The sequence below is a fragment of the Nicotiana attenuata genome, chromosome 7 (genome assembly GCF_001879085.1).
Source record: "Nicotiana attenuata strain UT chromosome 7, NIATTr2, whole genome shotgun sequence".
Classification (NCBI taxonomy): Eukaryota; Viridiplantae; Streptophyta; class Magnoliopsida; order Solanales; family Solanaceae; genus Nicotiana; species Nicotiana attenuata.
In genome coordinates, this window is record NC_031995.1 from 98,356,661 (window position 1) to 98,374,973 (window position 18,313).

The 18,313-nt window shown below is 36.2% G+C and overlaps 2 protein-coding genes across 2 annotated transcripts; one reads left to right on the top strand and one right to left on the bottom strand.

Moving 5' to 3' along the window:
* Positions 1,381-5,170, top strand: LOC109229555 (protein MODIFIER OF SNC1 11-like). The gene is made up of 5 exons (XM_019395034.1): positions 1,381-1,783; positions 3,052-3,132; positions 3,216-3,341; positions 3,447-3,507; positions 3,683-5,170. The coding sequence occupies exons 1-5, from the start codon at positions 1,488-1,490 to the stop codon at positions 3,719-3,721; spliced, it is 603 nt and encodes a 200-aa protein (XP_019250579.1). The 5' UTR covers positions 1,381-1,487; the 3' UTR covers positions 3,722-5,170.
* On the bottom strand, positions 6,347-10,649 carry LOC109229554 (probable protein phosphatase 2C 38). Its single transcript, XM_019395033.1, has 4 exons — positions 9,523-10,649; positions 7,854-8,221; positions 7,449-7,685; positions 6,347-7,019 (listed from the first exon to the last, which is right to left on the bottom strand). Exons 1-4 carry the CDS (start codon positions 9,821-9,823, stop codon positions 6,783-6,785), a joined length of 1,143 nt encoding a protein of 380 aa, XP_019250578.1. The 5' UTR covers positions 9,824-10,649; the 3' UTR covers positions 6,347-6,782.

The window sequence follows — 18,313 nt, forward strand, 5'->3', positions numbered from 1 at the left end:
AATAATACTTCAAATTAATCTAACAAACTAAAACATTAAGCATAAATACGTCTAATAATTTTAAAATAACACAAATTATCGAAAAATCTTAAATACGAATTTTCGGAGGACGCTCAAAACAATACTTTATATGCCTCCTTAAACTGTCTGTGCCACACTTTGAACGAAATTTTAAGACTTGACCACAGTTCTTGCACTTATTTCTTACCTTCTTCATTTTCTTCTACCATCTCAAAGTTTTGCCAAACATATGAGCGCACTCTAGAAGTACGAGGCATGATTTAACTTGAGATTTGAGAATTGAGAATTTGAGATTGAGATTTGAAGTCTTGCAAATTGGAGAATGAGAGAAATTAAGATTGAAAATTGAGTATTGAGTGAAGAAATGAAGAAGAGGGGGTGGGGTGGTATTTATAGTTTTAGAGAAGGTTAGTTTTGTAATTTAAAAAGGGTTAAAAGTTAAAAAAAAGGCTATTTATGCAATATTTCCGTTGGCCAACATACCAATTCAAGGTCTGACCGTTGCCAACGGTCAGTGGGGCCCACATATTTCGAAAATAAAAAAAAATTATTTTTTTTTGGTCGTTGAACCGGGCCGGTCCGGGCCGGTTAACGGGAGAAATTCAAAAATAGCCAGATTTACCACTGGTCGTTGAAAAATAGCCAAGTTTCAAAAGTCATCGAAATTTAGCCACTTTAAATCTGAGCGAAAACACTGTTCAAAATCCGAAAAAATACGCCCGCAAATTTTACGGGAGTTCCAGCATAAGTATGCTTGAACTCCCGTAAATATTACGGGAGTTCCAGGATAACTATGCTGGAACTCCCGCAAATTTTATGGGAGTTCAAGCATAATTATGCTAGAACTCCTGCAAATTTTACGGGAGTTCCAGCAAGTATAATTGTCCAGTATAATATACTGGAGTTTGGAGCACTGGTGCTCCAGTCTCCCGCAAATTTTACAGGAGTTAGCAAAATATATCGGTCCAGCATAATATGCTGGAGTTCGTACACAAATGCACCAGAACTCCCGTATATTATACTGGACCGGTCCCTGTTGCAGCAAAAAGTGGCTATTTTTCATTGACTTGATAAACGCTGGCTATTTTTCATTGATCAGTGTGAAAACTGGCTATACCATGATATTTTAACCCGGTTAACCCGGTAAGGATTACTGTTCACCGGACAGGATTCAACCGGACCGATTACCCGTTTTCACTAACCTAAACGAACCAACCCCTATACCCCTACCCAGCCCAGCCCGGCCCCTCTAACCGGTCCGAGCCGGTTCCGGGTTTAACCTGGCCGTTCCGGAACCGGGCTGACCCGGCCCGTTTAACACCCTTAGCATAGACAATTAAACATCTTCCGAGGTCCAAACTTCACTTTATTTTCTCTTATTATCATCTGTTGCCGTATTGAAGCAGAGAGACCTTAGCTTCAATCTTCAGCAGTTCGATTGCTATCTCCTTTTTCAATCCATAAGCATGACTACCACGGCGGCGCAGATTCCTGAAAACCCTATCAAAACCCTAGTTCACTCCTCCGATCCTAATCCCATCCCTCTTTCCGAACCACCGCCGCACGATTCCGCAACCGACTCCTTGAAATCACCACCACCATCTGACGGCGCCAAAAACCAGCCCGAGAAAGAGGCGGCAGTGGCGGGGGATGGCGGCGGCGGTCAGGCTACTGATATAGAGAAGAAGATGAAGCGAGCGGAGCGGTTCGGAATGCCGGTTCAGCTTTCCGAACAAGACAAGCGAAACACTCGAGCCGAAAGGTACTTTTTTTCGTTAATAATTTTGTTGCATGTTTTTGGGCTTAGCATTTTGCTTAAAAGATAAATTATAAAAAAAAAAAAAGATAAAGTTATTTACCATTATTGGAATGAGATGTTCCGTACTAGAGCGGAATAGATATAGATGATTCATATAGCCAGGGGTGAACGTAGTGTTGAACTTATGAGTTCATCCGAATCCAGTAGGTTTGGCTTGAACCCTGTATATATATTAACAAATCCACCAAATAAGTGTAATTAATAGATTTTGAACCCAGTAAATCAAATGGGATGATGTAGAATTCCAGCCCAAACCCATAATGGTCAAATCCTGAATCTGCTTTTGCATATAGCTGACCTCAACTAGTCTGAGATTGGTTAGTCCGTTGGTTGGTAAGCTTTAGACTTTTTATTTGTCTTAAACGATGGATTGAGGCATAATTGATTGGTTGGCAAGCTTTACTGTTTTGTTCTTGTTGTGTTTATTTTCACAATTTGCAAGGCATAGTAGCTAGCTGAACTCCTTGTTCAAGTTCCTAGACATTGAGGCTTAGTACTGCTTAGTAAACTTTAGGGTTTTGTTCTTGTTGTATTTGCTTCCAGCCTTCCACAATATGTGAAGGCATAGTAGCTGAATTCCTTGTTTAGGTTCATTGATGATGGTGTTGGGAAAATCTTTTGCTATCCTTTTACAACCATAGAACCTATCATATAAAGCTGTCTCCTAATCTCACGGGGTCATAATAGGGAATTGGCGGACTCTATCTTATTTGAATTGCGAGAATAACTATTTAACCGTGCCATAAGGGGCCATTCTCCAAACAATGCGGGACTCGTGCTGGAAAGGTGGTAAAGTTTCCCTTTGCTTTTCTTGTCTAGTGATGTAGTTATCTCTTAGAAGCTTAGCCTTGTGACCTGAAATTGGTGCACGAAACCCAATTAGAGTGGGGTAAAGCAGCCATGACACCCAAGCAGAGTAGGCCATGAAAGTTGAAATGCTAAATAGCTTATTTTGGCTTTCTGTATCCTTCATAAGTAGAAAATATTATTGGAAAGTAAAAACATCCAGCAACGGGTTCCTCAAATTGCTCATCTTTCTTCCAGCTGCCATTTGATTGATTTTCAAGCCTTACATAGTCCAACAGGCATATCTTGCATTGGTACGGAAATGGGATTACCAATAGCCATAGTCACAAGAGTTAATTAGTTTTGAACATAATAATGACATACTTAAGTTGTTCTTTACATCTTTCTGTTGGACTCTGTGTCAGGTTTGGCACTGCATCTGCAGCTCAGGGATCAGATGCTTTAAAGAAATTGGAGGAGCAGAAGAGGAAGGCTAGAGCTGAGAGGTATCTGTACTATCTATTGGGTCACTGCCAGCTTGGACAGTTAGCATTTTTATGAGTTTGTTGATAGATTTTGGTTCTGTCAGGTTTGGGCTTAACCAATCAGACAGTGCTGATGAGGAAGCTAAGAAGAAAGCTAGGTTGGCAAGGTTTACATCTACCGCGAAGGCTGATCCTGTAGAGGAAGACAAGAGGAAATCTAGGGCCCTCAGGTTATAACAAAACTTTTGCACTTCTTTCTTTATTTAGCTTGCAGTCAACTATATCAATGTTATTTTTGCTTACGGCTTTGGTTGATAGTTGATATTATTTTGCAGGTTTTCACAATCCCAGTCTGGTTCCCAATCACAAGAGAATGGCAAAGGGAAAATTGAGCAGGTTTCATTTTCTATACACTTAGTGAAGTTTGTGATTTGAAAAGAATTGGGGAAAAAAAAAGATAATTAGTGTGTGTTTGCTTGAGTTTTCTCTGTGATCAAATGGGTGGTATTCATGTGATACCTAACTTTTACTTATACGACTTCCTAATTATTGCGTACATTCTTTTACTCAGGATACTGTTGTGGTGGAGAAGGCCGGAGGAGGAACATAAACCGCTCTCAAACTTCGTTCAACAGTGAGGCTTGCTTATAATGTATAGCTTATTGTTGCTGCGCAGTGTAGGAGTTTTGTTTAGAGTGACTTTGAATTCCCTAAGGTTTTGTTTTACCCCTTTTTGGAGATTTTCCCTTTCTTTTTCTGCTTGGCAGGTTAGAATTCTAACATTTTGCAAACCTCCCAGTAGCATCTAGAACACTATCCTTCAGATTAGGGTAGCACGGCCTCCTAGTTTAGCCAGTAGCACTAGGATACATGGACAAAACCTCCTTGGTGTCGATCTGTCAGAAGTGACCCATAAAGAATATCTAAAGTGAACTTATCCCAAAAAAAAGAAAAAAAAAACAATATTAGAAATGTTGAAGTTACTCTTTAAATATGCCCTACTTGAAACCTTTGATTTGATGACTTCATCATCGGGCTTTCCTCAATTAATCTGCAATTATTCTCTCACATTCTTCTGGTTTTACCTATCACAAAAAAAAAAAAAAAAGTTTTGTGTTGCATGTCAAGGATCAAGTGGCAAAAGCAATTTGTTTATCACTTGTCCAAGTGCTCAATGTAGTTTTGAAGATATTTGATATTAGATGTTTCTTTTGTCGGGGTAGGTAGGGCAAAATCTTGTTTAGATCTGGATGTTCCTTCATGACTTGTTAGTGAGAAGTGTAGTAGATTTTGAAAGTTTAGAAGATAAGCAATATCCTTAATGACATCCTGGAGGCATCATATGTTAATTCTAGTCTAGGCACACTCTTAGTGATATTCCTAGTTGGCCTTGGCAGTAGGAAAGGTAAGAGTACTTTTTTATTGCATTATGTGGTTGGTACTGCATCTTTGTTACTTGTCATGGATCTCCTGAATGATATTAAGGGCCTTAAGTTTTCTTTAAGAAAAAAAAAAAGAACCACTTGATTGTGCTACATGTTTGCAGAGTTTTTGATTTGAGCAAAGTTGATATTACTGACAGTTACTGCCCATATGGTGATGAAGTCATCAAAGCCATATTTATAGTAAAATATTTAAGCTGGTGCACTTGCGTGTTATTGATGACTTTTTTAGTAAGGTTCATTAGTAAAAAACTATTTTAAGGTTCTTGTTTCAGATTTTGTTGTTGTGGGTCATATGAGACAGATTTACACCAAGGAGGTGTTCAAGTACCTAGTATCACTGGGTGAATCCTTTAGGCTGTAGTCAATAGATGTCCAAATTAGTATAGAATGACTTTGAAAGCAACTGCTTGTTCTTTTTTGTGCTTGGTTAGTGAAGTTTAGTTGCAAGTAGTAGTACTTTTGTTTCTTGAATTCTAAAGACAGTAAATTTACATTCTGATTTTGTACTCTACAAACTTTCATCAAGTGTACTACTTTTGTTTCTTGAATTGTAAAGACAGTAAATTTACATTCAGATTCTGTACTCTACAAACTTTCATTGCGCTTGTGGTGGCTTTTCTTCTTTTATTTACTTGTTTATGAATGTTCAGGCCAAAATTACTAGTAAAAAGCTGTGAATGTTACAGGCCAAAATTTGAGGCTCGTTAAACGTGTATAAAAGTGCCTACAGGGAATTGTTGAATGTAAATTCAGGTCTTGTAAGAGAAAATGGAGACTCCAGTTGGACTAAAATGCCTTGATTAATGACCAGTGACTGGTGCTCATTTCAGGTTTATGGACTGTGATGAACAGTTGATATATTCTGTTGGTAGGGGTTGGTTAGCTTTGAAAAAAAATGTAGAGGCGCCAAAGAACTATCTTCGGTGTTTACATGTTCATATCCGATTTCTTGTTTTCGTTTAACTTGACTGTACATTGGAATTTTGTTGTAATTAAAGAGATCTATGGTTTATGACCTACCAGAGGTTTTCTACGTAGTGAATGATTTTGTCTCCTTGTTACCTGTAAAAAGGCAAGTGAAATCCACCCTGTAATGTACCATTAATTTGGTAGTAGTAAATTTCCTGGTACAACCTCCAGGCTCCAGTAAACGGAGAGTAAAATCAAAGAGCTTAGTCTAGGTGAATTGCTAAATGGTTGTGGTTTTGCATTGATTGTTTGCTATATGTAAAGGCATTCTGATCTGGAAAGATCCTACGGTATTACCAAAAGTTACAAGACATTTAATTTTTAGAGGCAATGCTGGAGTTCTACTGTTTCATATGTGTCGTCTGACATGCATGAAAGGCTTATATTATAATTGCAACGCTACAATCCCAAGCAAACTGGAATTGTTATATGACAAAATCTTCACTGTTATTAGGCGAGTGAAAAAAGAACTTGTTTTACGAATTTCTAAAGAGAACTTGTTTGTCAAATGAGTAAAGAAATTAGACAATAGGGACAACAAAGGACTAATTGTGATAAGTTGAAATCGTTGAGTTTAGAACCTTAAACAAGCTATTGGTAATAAGCCAGAAATACTAGACAAAAAACAGGTAGTTTCATATCTACAAATTGCGAAAACTATATGCTATAACAAAGTGATTTGAACATTGAAGAAGCAACGATCTCGTCCTAGCTTTTATTCTTGCTGCAAACGATTGCAATATTACTTTTTGTGTGTTGCTGTTTTCGCAATATCTCGTATATCTTTTTACGTTGCCAGTAAGACGAGGCTAGAACTACACTGCACAGGAAGTAACAATCAATTGAAAATCAAGCAATAAAACAACGCATAACAATTAAATTACAACCCCCAAATCATAAAGAAACTAAAAGGAGTAAAGACACAAGAAATGTGGCGCCCAGAGCTTTGATCAAGTGGTAAGAGACGTGATATGTGGACTAGGCGCTCACGAATTTGAACATTGCCAATCGTGGTATTTAAGTGGGAAAAGTAGAGGAGCGAGTCCATTATTCACTGAGTCTCAAACCGTGCACTAGCTTGACCCTCGGGCATTTCTTGGTTATCAACAGAAAGAAAAAACACACTTTAAGACATTTGAGGCCTCCAAAAGAGAAGCTCTCTTTTTCGGATGCTGGTTTGCACATGTGGTGGTTACAGCATGTTCTGCTGTCTTTCCAAGTGGGAAGATTAGAGTGAGAATCTCGGAGTCTTGGGAACTAACGTTTGGGAGAGGCGGGCATACCTCCTCCTCCTCCTCCTCTAATGGAGAGTATTGGACTGTGAGAAGAGCTTCTATTCATGGAATACGGGTCCATAAACACAACCACAACCGTGATATCATCATGGAAATGCCTCCTTACACCTCGTTCGATCTTCTTCAGGTCTGAATATCTCATTTCTCTTTTCTTGGCTGCCACTCGAAGAGCAGCTTTGATTAGTCTCCTTGCTATCCCCTGGTCCAACAATAAGAAAAAAGCACACCCCGAGTTAATAATCCCATTTAATCCGAAACGTGGAAGAACACTGACATTACTTAAGTCTGAGCAAGAAACAGTTCCTTTCCCTCTTAAAATTTGTAGATAATGAAGTTTTTACGAAATCTATTGTACCAGAAAGCCTCTTTCAATGAGTGAATGTGCTTCTGTATCATGGACTCTTTAGATTAACAACAACAAAAAAAAAAAAAAAAACAGCGGGATCCCACAAGTGGGGTCTAGGGAGGGTAGTGTGTACGCAGACCTTACCTCTACCCCTAGGAAGGTAGGAGGCTGTTTCCGACAGACCCTTGACTCGGGAACGATGAAACAAAGCAGACTCTTTAGATTGTTATTTAAAAGATAAAATCCTAATGAAGGAGAACATAAAGGGCATTATCCGCTTACATTTCGGGGTTGACTGTGGACTATATCAACAGCCTCCTGGTTGCTAAGATGTTCCCAGAGACCATCTGAAGCAAATATGAGGAACTGATCCTTGGAAGTCAGCCTGTGAATGAATATTGATGGCTCCGCACTGAGGATTGGCGTAGAGAAGGACTCGGGCAATCTAAACTTTGCTAATAATGGTGCCCGATTGAACTCTGCTCTCTTAAGATAGGCATCACCAATGGACCTTGAAACCTGTAAAAAGGATAACATACGAACATCAACTCTTATGCCACACACGATTCACAACACCTTAGGAACGGCTTTCTTCAGAGTAACTTATATAAGGCACATTTGGGGAAATCAAGAATCAACACCAGATGGCCAAAAAAGTTAACTCTTCTACAAAATAAAAATAATCACCTGTATGATACCCTTGACACGCCAAACTTTGTGTTTGAGAAGCACAATCTGCGAATCCTGGGGATGCAATGATCTAAGCTCATCTCTCACAGACTCATTATTAGCGTTGTGCTCCATTGACAATTGAATAGCTGTCACACCCCTTGCACCTTTTTCTGCTCTACCTAATACCACCCGTGAATCTCCGGCATTGGCAATATATAGTAGTCCACTGCAGACTATGCCCACCAAACAGCATGATCCCACTGATGCAATTTGTGGCTTCTCAAACCATTGTTGCCTGACAAGTGACAAAAACTCCTCTTCCGTTGTCAAGAAAGCTTTTTTTATGACATCCGCAGACATTTCTTGATGTTCTGTCGCAAATTCTGCAAATGAAATGACAAATGTAAGTAGAAAAGACCTATAAGTGTTTATTCTACTCCACAAACAACAACAACATACCCTGTGTATTCCCACATGTGGGGTTTGGGGAGGATTCTACTCCACAAACATGAGCTCAAAACTTACCAGAATATGAAACAGATGAAAATGATTTTTAGGGGATAATCACAAATATTTTAGGAGAAAATTTTGATCTTTCTGCGACAAATTTTAGGGTGATGCACATACTGAACACCGATCTATCTGTTCAGTCTAGTAGGACATGTATCACCTAAGACTACTAATTTGACTTAGCTTCCATTATGTGAGCGGACAACTGAAACTCTCGCTCAAGTAGTCATGTCTCCAAAAGTCATACTATGAGTATTTCATTTGGCCGGCCTACTTGTACAGAGACAAAAGAAGTGTTGAATGTAGAAAGGTTGAACGCACAAAAGTATTGAGGATTCAAATACGAGAATCTGGAGATGGCACCATATATATCTTCCTAGTGTACCTCTACTCGAGTGTTATTGCATGTAGCAAAAGTTTAGTCATCACAATATTTCTATTCTAAGAGGAAAATAGCAAGCTGAGATGTTCAACTGTGATGACAGTTGTGTTTGACGAAACTAAACAAAAGTGACCGGCCAGATCATATATCTCAAAACTTATTGTGTTCCGATTAGACACCAAATTGCATTCAGAGCACCTCCTAATTATAAACTATCCCATTAGCTAATACACTGTCAGAAAGCGTTAAAAGAGCTTATTTGAGAAGAAAAGCAAGTGGTGTCTGATTAGCCAAAAAAAATAGCCTGGAAACACCAGAAGTTGAATTGAAAGTTCTGTAGTGTTTTCCTATATTGGACGGACTCTCCAAAATGCTGCCGCAACCGTGTCGGATACTCCAAAAATGCATTATTTTTCACGCACCCGTCGACATTTTTTGAGAGTCCGAGCAACATAGGTGTCTTCAAAGTGGTAAGTAAAGCAATATCGTAGTAAATACTAGAAATTTGACAAATAACTTAAAAATTCTCTATCAAAAATAGTCACTAGACAAACAACCTGACCCTTTTTAGGATTTATATCAAAACTTAAACAGCATTGGCATTCACAGCCTTGTAAAAGTCAAATATTGTGAGAAATCACTCCATTCGTTCAATCAAATAAATCAATTCCACATAAAAGAAATACCATAGCATGAACAAGACACATAAACTATTTTGAACTTTCAACATAATATCAAGAGAATCAAAACAATAACAAACATTTATGCAATCAAAAAGCTAACAAGACTTACTCTTAAGATTGGAGAACAAAGTGTTGTTTACGAAACGCGACGTCTCCGGTCCTCCATGTCCATCATAAACTCCAACAAATGTTCCATTTGGACCTGATTCAAGACAACTCAATGGCCCTGATTCAAGTTGACTTTGATCCTCCATCAAATTATTGGCTTGTATAGTTCCCATTGAAAATTCTCCATTTGCATGAACCCCTAAATCCTTATACCACATTAAACCATCAACCCTACCCCTAGAATCACCACCCCTCCCTTCACCATCCCCCTCAACATAAGGCTTCCAACAAGGCTTAATCATTTCTTTTTCAGACAGAACAACAACAACAAACCGAGCGTAATCCCACAACTGGGGTTCCAGGGAGGGTAATGTGTACGCAGACCTAACCCCTACCTTGTGAAGGTAGAAAGGCTGATTCTGATAGAAACTCGGCTCAAGGAAGCAACCAACAATAACAACAACAAGAAAAAAACAAAGACACAACGCGAATTTCTATCAAATTACATGTATATGTGCTTTATTCAAAAAAGTCTACCAATCTTGATAAAGTTTGTATCTTTTTTAGCCCCTTTTAGGTACTTACAAAATTTATCCAAAAGAACCAGCAAACAATATATTCATCAAGCCTAACCTTAGCTCCAGTTTTTGTTTATGTTCAAAACCCACAACCCCAATTCTTGATATTATACCCCCACCAACACAACAAGGCCTAGACACCATTAATAAGCAAAAAAACTGATAAAATAGGGAAAAAGACCAAAAGGGTATGGGCAAAATTGAAGAAGCAATATGTTCCCTAAGACAAGAAAGCAATAGTTTTTATTTGAGTTCAGAGAATATGGTACAGTGCTGGGTTTTTTGCATGCCTTGAACCTGGTTTACAATATATAGGTGGACCTTACCATAAATATTTTTGTGTCAATTTTCAACTACAGACTTAGCTGTTAAGAACACATAAAAGATTGATGGTGACAGAGTTTGTTCCTGGATCAGAGGGATTAAACAGGGAATGGATAACAAAAATAAAAATTTGGGTTTTTTTTGTGGAAGTTTTTCTTTGGGGTCAGAGGATCTTTTGGATTGGTGTCAGAGAAGATCTCAGAATATGATGTAGAGAGACAATATTTAGGGCAAAGAAAATCTTTTTATTTATATGCTGACAATTTCTTTTTTATTTTTTTTATTTTACTATTTTTGTAGCAGAACCCCTCCTATTTTCTCTCATTTTATTGCCTTTTCTCTCCTTCTTGTTTTTGAATATTTCAAGTAATTTTGGCCATGTTGCTTTCTATGCCTTTTAATTTTTTAATTTCAATCTCTCCATTCTAATAGACATAATAAATATAAATTTATATTTATTTTCAAGTCTCAACTTTATTTTTACCCCCATCTCACCCCACAGGACGATCAATAGCGTTACCGCTTACCCTCTATCATGACTCGAACCCTTAAATCTCAATTAATTTTGAGATGAAAACATAATTAATAGATATTTTATAGAATTTTCATCGTCTCAAATATTAATACGATAGCCTAATTAATAAATTCGCGATAATATGCATGTAAAATATATACAACCAATTAGTTATAACCATAAGTAATTCTTTTATGTGGCAAAATTATTTCGTACATATGTTGGTGGGAGCTAGCAGGTACTCGATGAATAATTGAAGTGTGTTCAAGCTGACTCGGACGATACTATTATAAGAAATAAGACATAAATAAATTCGTCTCACAATTTTTTTTCTTTTTAAAAAAAAAAATATTTTAGGGGCAAAAGCCTCCTATTTTCTCTCTTTTATTACCTTCCTCTCCTCCTTGTTTGACTATGTATCATGTTACTGTGGCTATGTTCCTTTCTAGTCCTTTCTTTTTCTAAAATTTCAAGCACTCCATCCGATTAGACCGGAATAGAAATAAAGTATATACCGAATTTTAACTAATTTTGAGATTGAGGCGTAACTAATAGATATTTTTTAAAGCAAATTTTCATCATATCTCTATTAAACACATACAACTAATTAGTCAAAAGTCCGTATTCTATGTTGTGAATCAGTTAAAAATGTTTTTATATAATTTTTAAAATCCAGTGCAAGTCATGCTCTATATATTATTATACTCCACAGATCACACCTACAATTAATAAAATAAAGTTGTTGGTATTACTGTGTTCAAAATCAGAAAAGTAAACAAACGTTAGTTCAATAAACAAAACGTAAAATAATTCATAGCCCACTGCATGCACAGTGTGTCCTTAAGGAATTTAATTCCCTCACTGTTGCCCAAGGTATACGGATTAATTCCTCCCAGGATAGAACGGAATAACTATTCTGTGATAGCGGCACTTCAAATCACAGAACTTCAGCGAACTCAACAAACGGAGCAAATCACACTTGACACTTATGTTTATTTAGAAAATAATGCAACAATGTAGAAAAGAGGGGAGAAGATTTCAGATATTCCATGTCTGATTTCATGTCTTAAAAAATGAAGCCAAGCCTCTAAATTTATAGACAAATGAAGGGTGATGGAGAGGTGCAATCTAAAAGGTGTCTCTTCCATTTCTCATTCACACCCCTTAATAAAAACGCAACAATCCCCCACATGAATGGGGAATGGCATTGAGGAAAAACATGCATGAAAATACTGTGTGATTCACAAATAAGGATTAATCGCATCTGGATAAGTATGTTTCCCTTTGAACTTTCCGTAGTGAACTTATGTCGGATATACTCGGTCAATCGGTAGAATTGATATCTTTGAACCGTTGAACTTTGGTGTATACCTAGACAACCATAAGTCACACAATTAACCCTTAACCGTCTTTAGTTCTCACGGTTGTGTTCGTTTCAGCCATGAACACCGCCTGGTTTCATGAGTGCTTAGAGAATGGGCCTTTACTTTCTTTCCCCTTAAAGCGGCTTACACTTAACACTCACATGGGTGATTTCTAAACGTGTAATCCTATAGACACACTATCTGGTCATATCCTGCCAGACTTAGAAAATCATTAAAAAGCTTTAAGCTTTATTGACTCATCAAAAAGCCTTAATGCTTTACCTTGATTTCTGCACATTGTCTTTATCACGAGAATAGGTTGAGTTATTTGACAATGTTGAACCGTCATTCATAACTTTGTTTAATCTCTTTGAACTTAGCTCTTGGGATATCCAGTCTGCTAGGCAGAGTTACCGCCATGATGACTTGTCCTAGGCCTTAGCCCCATTCCCTTCAATGATATTTCAACTGCCTCTCTAGATAGACCTTTTGTAAGTGGATCTGACACGTTATCTCTTGACTTTATGTAGTCAATCGTGATAACACCACTAGAGAGTAGTTGTCTAACGGTATTGTATCTCCGTCGAATGTGACGAGATTTTCCGTTATACATAACGCTCCTTGCCCTGCCTATTACCGCTTGACTATCACAATGTATACACATAGGTGCCAAAGGTTTGGGCCAAAATGGAATATCTTCCAAGAAATTCCAGAGTCAGCTTCTTCATGTCTAAGGCTATAAACTCAGCCTCCACTGTAGAGTGGTCAATACACATTTGTTTGAACGATTTCCAAGACATCGCTCCTCTACCGACTGTTTAGAATCGATTGAACCGGTGATCTAATTTGCATCACTATACCCCTATATTATCGCGAGATACTTATTGTAGTGCAAAGCATAATTTGGAGTATATTTCAAATACTTCAAAACTCGTTTAATTGTCATGAAAGTTCAAATGCAAACTTTCTTCTGTTGTAGACTAATACGTCTCGACTTTCGATTGCATATCAGATTATTGACTACACTTAATGTAGTAATTGTAACAACAGCTGGAATGATTGGCATCAGTTGTGGCCACAATCTTTTGATATATAACACATTTCGCAATCATTCCGTCATTTTCAAGCATTTGTATGCTATTCATTCATACGTCTATATGATATGCAAATTATAGCACCTTCATTCATGAAACAAATCTAACTTGCAATAGATTTTGATCATGTTCATCGGTTGGTTCACCTTATTATAGACCAACATATTAATACGTTCGTTCATGAACGATCATGTTTATACAAAACACACAAACACATCTTTCTATGAAAATTCACAACCTTCAAAGTGACATCATTCATAAAAGAACTAAACAATATAAATTTTCAATAAAGAAAATGATCTTTCGAGAAAGGCACGTGACCAACTTCCGAATTAGTAGTTTCATCAACTAGTCTTCATTAAGACTAAACAACTGATGAATTTACCAACTACTATATCAATGGGGTTCAAAAATTATATCATTTAGACATTACGTCTAACATTGGCTTTTGTCATGCATAAGCTAAAAGCCCCCACATTTTAAAATATTTAAGTTGTGCTTCCTTCCATTCCATTTTTCATATGGAATGGATTGCGTCTTGCTATGGGGAACTTGACTGAGTATACAGTTATTTGAAAAAATAACTTTCCCCCCACAAGTTCTGGGGTAAACCAGAACTTATCAACAAGGCATTCATCGTCTCATTTAACGTTCTACTCATTCTTTCCGCAATTCCATTAGATTGCGCTAATGAAGGGACAGTCGTTTGGTGAATAATGCCATATTCCAAACATATTTCTTCAAACGCCGCCTCTATTGCTTTGTAGAGCCAATCACATGAACTGTTGTTTGTGTCATTAACAGAGCCAGAATAAATGGTGAAGTTTTTAATATTCAAACCAATCTGACACCATCAGAATTAATAAACGGTGAAGTTTTTAATCTTCTAACCGAGTAATACCTGATACCGAATCTAATACACGGTGAAGTTTTTAATCTTCAAACCGAATAATATGTGGCACAATCAAATTTAATAAACGGTGAAGTTTTTAATCTTCAAACCGAATAATAAATTGGATTAAAAAATTACTAAGATTTTAATCTCCAAAACGAGTATAAAGTCACTTAGACTTTAATTTCCGACAAATGAGTAGAAAGTCACGAAGACTTTAATCTCAACGAACGAGTACAAAATCATGCAAATTTTGATCTCGAAGTAGGAGTAGAAAATCACGGAGATTTTATTCTCCATAACGGGTGTAGAAAATCACGAGAATTTTAATTCCCTTTCCAAATGATTTTCCAACTAAACCATTATAACACTTTAAACAATTTGATCTCTTTCTCTAATCAAACACATATATGTTCATCTTTACATATATTATATTTATGATCTCAAAAATACTTCAAGTATTAATGTAAGCTTACATGAAAATATTCAAGGTTTTCAAGGCCTTCCACCCCAAACAGTTAACGAAGAACCAATGAATATTTTTTGCTTGATATCTGACAAGCCACACCAAACTGACCATACATATATCACTTCTATTTCCTTCATAGTTACAAGAAATATGTATTTTTCCATGGCTAGGACCTATTAGATCATGCGTACTATTGGATATCGTATATATCAGAAGCAAAAATTTTCTTCCTTGTTACATGGCTTTTCTAGAGCAAATCACAGCTAACGTTTTTCAAGGCAAGAAATGTCGTGCCGTTATAATCTGACCCAATAGGTGCGGATGGTTGAATGCACCATTTCACAATTAGATCCAAATGAGTATAAACAAATGTGTTTACTAAGAATATTTTAAATCACATAGTCATTATATGATTATATGTGAATGATATGTTTGATGAAATACTCCAGCAATTACCAATTTATAATGCTAGAAAGAAACAAATCAAGAAACACAAAATTTGCCAAATTCAGATTCGAACATATCAAAGGCATTCCAGAAAATTTCAAGAACAAAAAGTTTTGTACTTATCTGAACTTGTTTCATTCGAAGCATTCCCACCTGCGAATACTAAAATATTCTTCTCTAAAATTGCATGGCACTATATTGAAATGCTATAACACTGTTTCCGACTTTGTCATTTCCATGACGTTTTAAGTCTTTCTTCTTTCTGTCTCCAACAAAAAGATGTTAAGACGAACACAGAAAAATAAATTCCTTAAGATTGTTGGTATTACTGTGTTCAAAATCAGAAAAGTAAACAAATGTTAGTTCAATAAATAAAACGTAAAATAATTCCGAGCCCACTGCATGCACAGTGTGTCCTTAAGGAATTTAATCCCCTCACTGTTGCCCAAGGTATACGGATTAATTCTTTCCAGGATAAAACGGAATAACTATTCTGTGATAGTGGCACTTCAAATCACAGAACTTCAGCGAACTCAACAAACGGAGCAAATCACACTTGACACTTATGTTTATTTAGAAAATAATGCAACAATGTAGAAAAAGAGGGGAGAAGATTTCAGATTTTCCATGTTTGATTTCATGTCTTAAAAAATGAAGCCAAACATCTAAATTTATAGACAAATGAAGGGTGATATGGAGAGGGGCAATCTAAAAGGTGCCTCTTCCATTTCCCATTCACACCCCTTAATAAAAACGCAACAAAAGTTTCACATAATTAAGATGCTTAAGTGTCACTTTATTTTGATTTCATGCTTTTCAATTCATGATTATTATTATTTTTTTTGCAATTTTTGTGTATATATATGAAAATTGTAACATTTATCTTCCAAAACAAAAAAATTAATTAGTTTGACCATAAGTTGCATATGTTTAACCCCAACCAAATAAGGTAAATATTCCAACTTTAATTGTGTAATGTAAGATTCCACCACTAATAATAATGTCATAGGGTAGGGGTCTAGGTATAAAAATAAACAGAATACTTACGCCCAACCATAGTTTTTTCAACCCTGGACTATATTTTACTTATTTGATACTCCTATATAACCCTAGTTTTCTACAACCTATTCTAAGAATGTATATTAATTTATGCAAAGTTGTGAATTACTCATATTACACTGAGCCGTGGAATCTGCCACTGATAAATGCATCATGGTAGATTGTCTACATCATACGATTGGTAGGAGCGTACGCATAAGTTTTTGTAATTAAACAGTGTCATATTACATAAATAAATAAAAAATATTATTCAATCTCATTTTCGCACAAGTTGAAACCTTTGACCTAACGGTTTAGTTGAATATTAAGGGAGTGTAAGTTCAATTCTCCTAAGCCTCAAATTTTTTAACAAAAATTCTCGCACAAAGATCTTCGAAAAATGAAATGTCTAGGTCCATACTCGAACATGCGACCTTTACAAGAGCAAATACGAGCTTGATCAGCGTACCAAGAAGTAATCTCTGGCCGGAAGCAGAATTATTACTATATATTGCTTATTTTTGCACTATATTAATATTATTTTCCAGCGAAGCAGTGTCGGATGACTATATGCATTCGCCCCTACCCCTTGAGGTGTGCGCTTTCTCGAAATCCTACGTGAATGTGAAATATTTCGTGCCCGACTAATTTTTTACATCGTGTCGTCATCAGACAGACACTAGCGACATTGATGTCGAAGTACTAATATATTATTACATGGAAGAAGTAAACAAGTGAATTCAATTGGCACTAAAATATATGTGTTTGCCCAAAGTTTTGTTGAAACCTACAAACAACCTAAGCTTTTATTGTCTAGGACTAGGATGGTTTCCTCAAACATTTTTTTTTTCGAAAAGAAAATATTTCTCCCTCCTCTCATTTGATATGAAAGAATTGGATTACAAGGGTCAAAACATCTAGTTTTTTTGTGTGATTTGGGTATATAATTTTCATGTTTTTTAAAAATAAAATAAAATGACATATTTAAAAAAGTATATCTAATAATTCAACTTTTTGGATGGCGGAGTCATGATTTAAAGTTTATGGGTTCTGAACTTGCTCATAGCTTATTTTAGTTATTGAGTTCGTAATTAAATATTTATACATCTTTAATATATTCCCTAATACAACATAGATCTAAGCAAAAGCTATTGAATTTGTTTGAACTCATACCTAATACTGTAGCTCCGCCCTGATCTTCGACCTGGCTTAACATAGACCTAGAATGACCAAGGGCGGATCTAGCATTGGAGTGCTAGGTTCATCTGTACTATTTTTGATGCGGAGCATAAATTTATATGTAAGATTCACTAAAATTAGAACAAATAAAAAATATAAACCCATAACGTTAAAGATATAATAGGTTCAATATAAATTAAAGATTGAACCTATAGAATTTAATCTTGGATTTGCCTCTAAAAATGATGAATAATATATAGACTAGTCTAAATTATCAAAATGAATCCACTATATTTTATTGGCTGCCTCATTCAAAGACACAAAGCCACTATTTTATTGGCAACTTTATCAATGAAGCAAAGCAAATAAAGGCAGACAAGCAAGTATGGTTTATGGTTAAATTAAAGTGAATGTGCTTCTCGTGTTCAGTGTGATATCTTACTATATACTAGCCATATTTGTGAGGATAGGTACGGATATTTCAGTGACAATTACTTTGTTAAGACTCTTGAGAACAAATAACAAACTTGATTGACTAGTTCACATAGTTAGGCAGTGATTAGGACTAATGTTTCAAATAATATAGAAGTTGTAAACATCATCATTGTTGTCAAATGTTGGTTAGGCTGCTTTTTAACCTACCTATTAAAAAACAAGGCTATGATGGCAAGTTTCACTTCAATACAAAACTTGATTGCAATATGAATATGAATGTTTACATATTAGTAGAACCAAAAAAAAACTGACCGGTAATGTTGTCTTACGTGTGATCTATTGGTCAGTGGTTCGAGGAGTAGATCCAATCACTGATGCTTGTGTTAGGGTAAACTATATACATTATACCCCTTTGGATGCGATCCTTTCCAAAATACCGCTTGAACTGTTGATGCTTT

Bases quoted from the DNA above. Each gene is read 5' to 3' on its own strand.
- LOC109229555 (XM_019395034.1), top strand. From the start codon at position 1,488: ATGACTACCACGGCGGCGCAGATTCCTGAAAACCCTATCAAAACCCTA. The intron at 1,784-3,051 runs GTACTTTTTTTC...ACTCTGTGTCAG, and splicing joins CGAAACACTCGAGCCGAAAG to GTTTGGCACTGCATCTGCAG. The intron at 3,508-3,682 runs GTTTCATTTTCT...TCTTTTACTCAG, and splicing joins GCAAAGGGAAAATTGAGCAG to GATACTGTTGTGGTGGAGAA.
- LOC109229554 (XM_019395033.1), bottom strand. From the start codon at position 9,823: ATGATTAAGCCTTGTTGGAAGCCTTATGTTGAGGGGGATGGTGAAGGG. The intron at 8,222-9,522 runs GTAAGTCTTGTT...TTTCATTTGCAG, and splicing joins TTTGTTCTCCAATCTTAAGA to AATTTGCGACAGAACATCAA. The intron at 7,020-7,448 runs GTAAGCGGATAA...TTGTTGGACCAG, and splicing joins TCCACAGTCAACCCCGAAAT to GGGATAGCAAGGAGACTAAT.